The sequence below is a fragment of the Pterocles gutturalis genome, unplaced genomic scaffold (genome assembly GCF_000699245.1).
Source record: "Pterocles gutturalis isolate BGI_N339 unplaced genomic scaffold, ASM69924v1 scaffold14939, whole genome shotgun sequence".
Classification (NCBI taxonomy): Eukaryota; Metazoa; Chordata; class Aves; order Pterocliformes; family Pteroclidae; genus Pterocles; species Pterocles gutturalis.
The window spans coordinates 1-4,139 of NW_010130892.1; the positions used below are offsets into that span (position 1 = coordinate 1).

Below are 4,139 nucleotides of genomic sequence, written 5' to 3' on the forward strand. Positions count from 1 at the left end.
ATCATCTACCAAGGCAAACTCCTCCTTTGAGAAGAAATCAGTTTTCTTACTTTAAGCTATTAAATGGAATCTCCTCAGTCCACTGTAATATTTTGTGGAGCAACTTATTGCAGGTGTTTTTCAGAACAGAAAGCAGCACAAAGTAGAAGTAAATCACTGTTATAGGTAGAAACAGAGGATCAAGGATTGCATAGCAATTATGAGCTAGGTCTACAGAGGTGTAAACAAATTTGCGGGGGCTTGTGCTTTCTGTTGTGTCTGAACTTATTCCTCACACTTCACACTAGCTTTGCACTATTATAATTAACAGAGTGGGAAAAAAAATCAGTAGCTAAGTGATTAATCAGTAGTTGGGAGGGGAACGAAAGCAATAACCTATAAACTACAGAATAGAAAAAGGAAAGTGAAGAAAACAAAAAAAGACAGGATGAGAATACAATATTCAGCATGAGAAAAACCCTACAGGAAGGATCATTCAAGTTTGTCAGTTGTCCCTAGGACAGCATCTCTTCACAACAGGAATGTCTTCAGCCGTGGCTAAGCACAGAGGGAAGACTTACTGTATGCAGGAGACATTTTTAACAATAGCGTCTTCTCTCATTTTTTAACAGTTGGTATACAAAAGGTTTCCCTTGTTGGATTTTTATAGGTTTCTTTGGACCCACTTTGAATAGCTTTATCCATGTACTCATGTATTCTTATTATGGACTGTCAGTCATCCCTTCTATGCGCAAGTATCTGTGGTGGAAGAAATACCTCACTCAGGCACAATTGGTATGTATCGCTTTTCATCTCATTTTTAATGACCAGGAATCCTTCAAAATGCCAGACAAGAGAAAACAAGGGATAGATAATTATTGTTGTTTGCAGAATTAAGACAGTTAGAATTCACATATAACAAAGTGATCATGCAGAATAAGTCACTAGTACAACCTGATATAACTTAATAAAGGAAATGATGTTCAGAAATATTTTCTAAAATACAGCGCCCTGAAGGAAGCTACAGCCCATGGAGGACCCCATGCAGAAACAGGTTCCTGGCAGGAGCTGCAGCCTATGGAGAAGAGCCCACATAGGAGCAGGTTTTCTGGCAGGACCTGTGGCTGGAGCAGTCTGTTCCTGAAGGACTGCACCCCATGGAAAGGATCCACACTGGAGCAGTTCTTCAAGAACTGCAGCCCAAGGGGATGACTCATGTTGGATAAGTTCTTGCAAGACTGTGTCTCGTGGGAGGGACCCTGTGCTGGAGCAGGGGAGGAGGGTGAGGAGGAAGCAGTAGCAGAGCCAAAGAAATACGGACTCACTGCAACCTCCACTCCCCTTCCTCCTGCACCATTTAGAAAAGGAGGTAGAAGAGTCAGAAGTGAAGTTGAGCCTGGGAAAAAAACAGTGGCTTAGGGGAAGGTGGTTTTAGTTTTTATTTCTCACTCTCTCATTTATTAATATGCAGTAAATTAAATTAATCTTCCTGAAGTTGATTCTGTTTTGCCTGTGATGGTAACTGGCAAGTTTTACCGATTACCCTCCCTACCCTTATCTCAACCCATAAGTTTTCTCATCTTATTGTCTCCCCCTACTCTACTGAGGAGAGGAAGTGAGAGAGCACCTGGCAGCCAACCCAGGTTAACCCACCACACTGTGGTACAACTACAAAATGCAAAATTATATCAAAAACCTCTCAGACAAGACAGAAGGTGTCTAACCTCTAAAAGTCTACTCCAGCAGTTGCTGTACCCAAAGAGTTGAGACCATCCCTGCAGCTGAAACTCACTTCCCTGATGGAAATGCACCCCAGCACACTGGACTGAGGGCATGCTCAGCTGGCTGCGGAGAATCAGATACACCAGCACAGGCTGTGGTTCACAGTCCTGAATACAGCCTTTGGCAATTCCTTCTCCAGCTCACTTTTGCTTCATTTGTCCCCATCTTAACTCCATTAATGCAAATGCCAGCTTACCTGAACTTCTCCTTGGACCTCGGATTTCCATGTTCAGTTCAGACATCTAAAGCCTTTGCTGGGAGTTTTCAGAGTTTTCTCAAGTTTCTGACCAGTAACAGAGATAACGTTGTACCTGGCACAGCACAGCCTAGAAGACAAAACAACTCCTATGAAAGTAGAAGAGCTTTCATTTTGCCAGTTAGGCCTATAAACTCATATTTTTAGAAATCTCTGAGCTCTTACGTTTTTTATAATTTCATAAGAGGACCATTTTAAGTTAACCCTCACAATATATTCATAGGTTCAGAAAGGGATGGTTTTCAAGGGAACTCAAACTTTCAAAGAGCAGGTGACACTGTTATATCTGACTTAGCTAGCACTGACCCTTTCTCCGTGAATACTCACGCACAGTCTTTCCCCCACAGATCCAGTTTCTGCTCACTATTGTGCACACGCTGAGTGCAGCTGTGAAGCCATGTGGATTCCCATTTGGCTGCCTCATGTTCCAGTCCTCCTACATGACCACACTGGTCATTCTCTTTATAAACTTCTACATTAAGGTAAGCAATCTTCCAAGAGCTTTCTGACAAGAGTTGGGGGGGGAAAAAAAAAAAAAAATCAACTTTTTGGATAGCAGCCTTTATGAACTCACACGTAGAATGAGCATCAATACTTAAAATATGTTTGTATTAAAATGTATGTGTCATTTAAGAATGGCTGATGCAGTGATGCCTGCAAGAGACAGTTATTCAGTAACGCTGGCCTCCCCATTGCAGCTCAGCTCTTCCGTACATGTATAATGAGTCAGATACTGCATTCAGGACTTAGGAGGTCTGAATTTGCACTGTTGGGCAACTTTGAGTCTTCCTCCCTCCTTTGAAAAAAAACAAAAACAAGGAGCTCTGTCTGTGCATTGTTTAAACCTTTTTTAGCAATGACTGCTCCAGCCTACCTGCCTACATAGAGCTTCTAGTGAAAAGGGCTTTAAAATCTCTTGATATCAACAAGTATTACAGTAATACTAGTAAGGTAATATCACCCAGGACAGTGAAAATAATGCAGTTCCCTTAACGCAGTCTGAAGTAAATATATACATCTGCGTCAACAAATACTAGATAGCTCCATTTTGCAGTTAACCATAAGCAGTGTTTGGGGGGCACTAAATAAATCCAAGTATTTACTCTGGATTTTGCTTTTACAGACATACCAGAAAGCACCTTCAAGAACAGCTATAAAGGAAACCCTTGTCACAACAGAAATCAAGAACGGTTTCCATAAGGACTACTTCGCTGCTGCCAATGGATTCCTGAACAATAAGAAAGCACAATAAGTTTAGTATTTCCTACATTTTTTTTTAAAAAAAAAGGAAGAAAAGACTGAATTACAAGCTTTAGCTTAAAACCTATTTGATTACATTTATCAGTTCTTTGTACCAGACACTTACTAATGTACTGCTATTTAGGTTTTAACAAAACAAATGGAATTACTTGTCCTGTCAAAGATCACCATTGGAACAAGAAGGCCAAGATCTTTCTAATATAAAAATCTTTCTGATCTCTAATGCTGACACAAAAACGCCTTATAAAACACTCGGTAGATAAATCCATCAATGCCTTCCAAAGGTTAGGACTCTGATCAGACTAACGTGCTGAGCGCTTTCTGTGCATGCAAGAGGTCTTGAGGCAAGGCTTCACAGGTTCCACCAAATGCATTCAGCTAAACTGTAGCCAAGGTCAGGGGAAAAAGAAAAAAAAAAGTGAGAAACATACCTTTTCCATCACCATACCCCTCTCTGCTTCTTCCCAGCCATTCCCTAAAGCACATTGCCTTCTGTGGACACCAGTGAGGTGCAACCATCCCTTTGGTCCTCTGGGAGCCCTGGGGAAGGACAGAAGAGAGAGCAGAGCCCAGGTGCACCATGCCAAATTTTGCAGACAGACGTGCACCATGCTTGCTTGCTTTACATATGTGCAACCTGACTCAAACACCACAAAATATGGCAGAAGGTGCTATTGCAGGGGACTGGACTGGTAGCACCTGGGGCTGCCTGGTATGGTATTTAGAAGACATTACATGATTGTATGGGGTTTTGAGCTCTAGTCAGACAAAGCAAGTCACTGTGGATGTACTAAGTTAATAGGAGTTCCAACTAACTGGATTTTGAAAGAAACAGGAGCTCAGCAACTTAATGAAGATAAAT

The 4,139-nt window shown here is 41.5% G+C and overlaps 1 protein-coding gene across 1 annotated transcript; it reads left to right on the top strand.

Moving 5' to 3' along the window:
• Nucleotides 1-649: 649 nt before the first annotated feature.
• On the top strand, nucleotides 650-3,745 carry LOC104466848 (elongation of very long chain fatty acids protein 2-like; the record flags this gene model as incomplete). The annotated part of the gene is made up of 3 exons (XM_010080402.1): nucleotides 650-774; nucleotides 2,365-2,499; nucleotides 3,141-3,745. Coding segments are annotated over 3 exons (389 nt in total), but the record flags the coding sequence as incomplete, so codon positions are not given.
• Nucleotides 3,746-4,139: the final 394 nt, after the last annotated feature.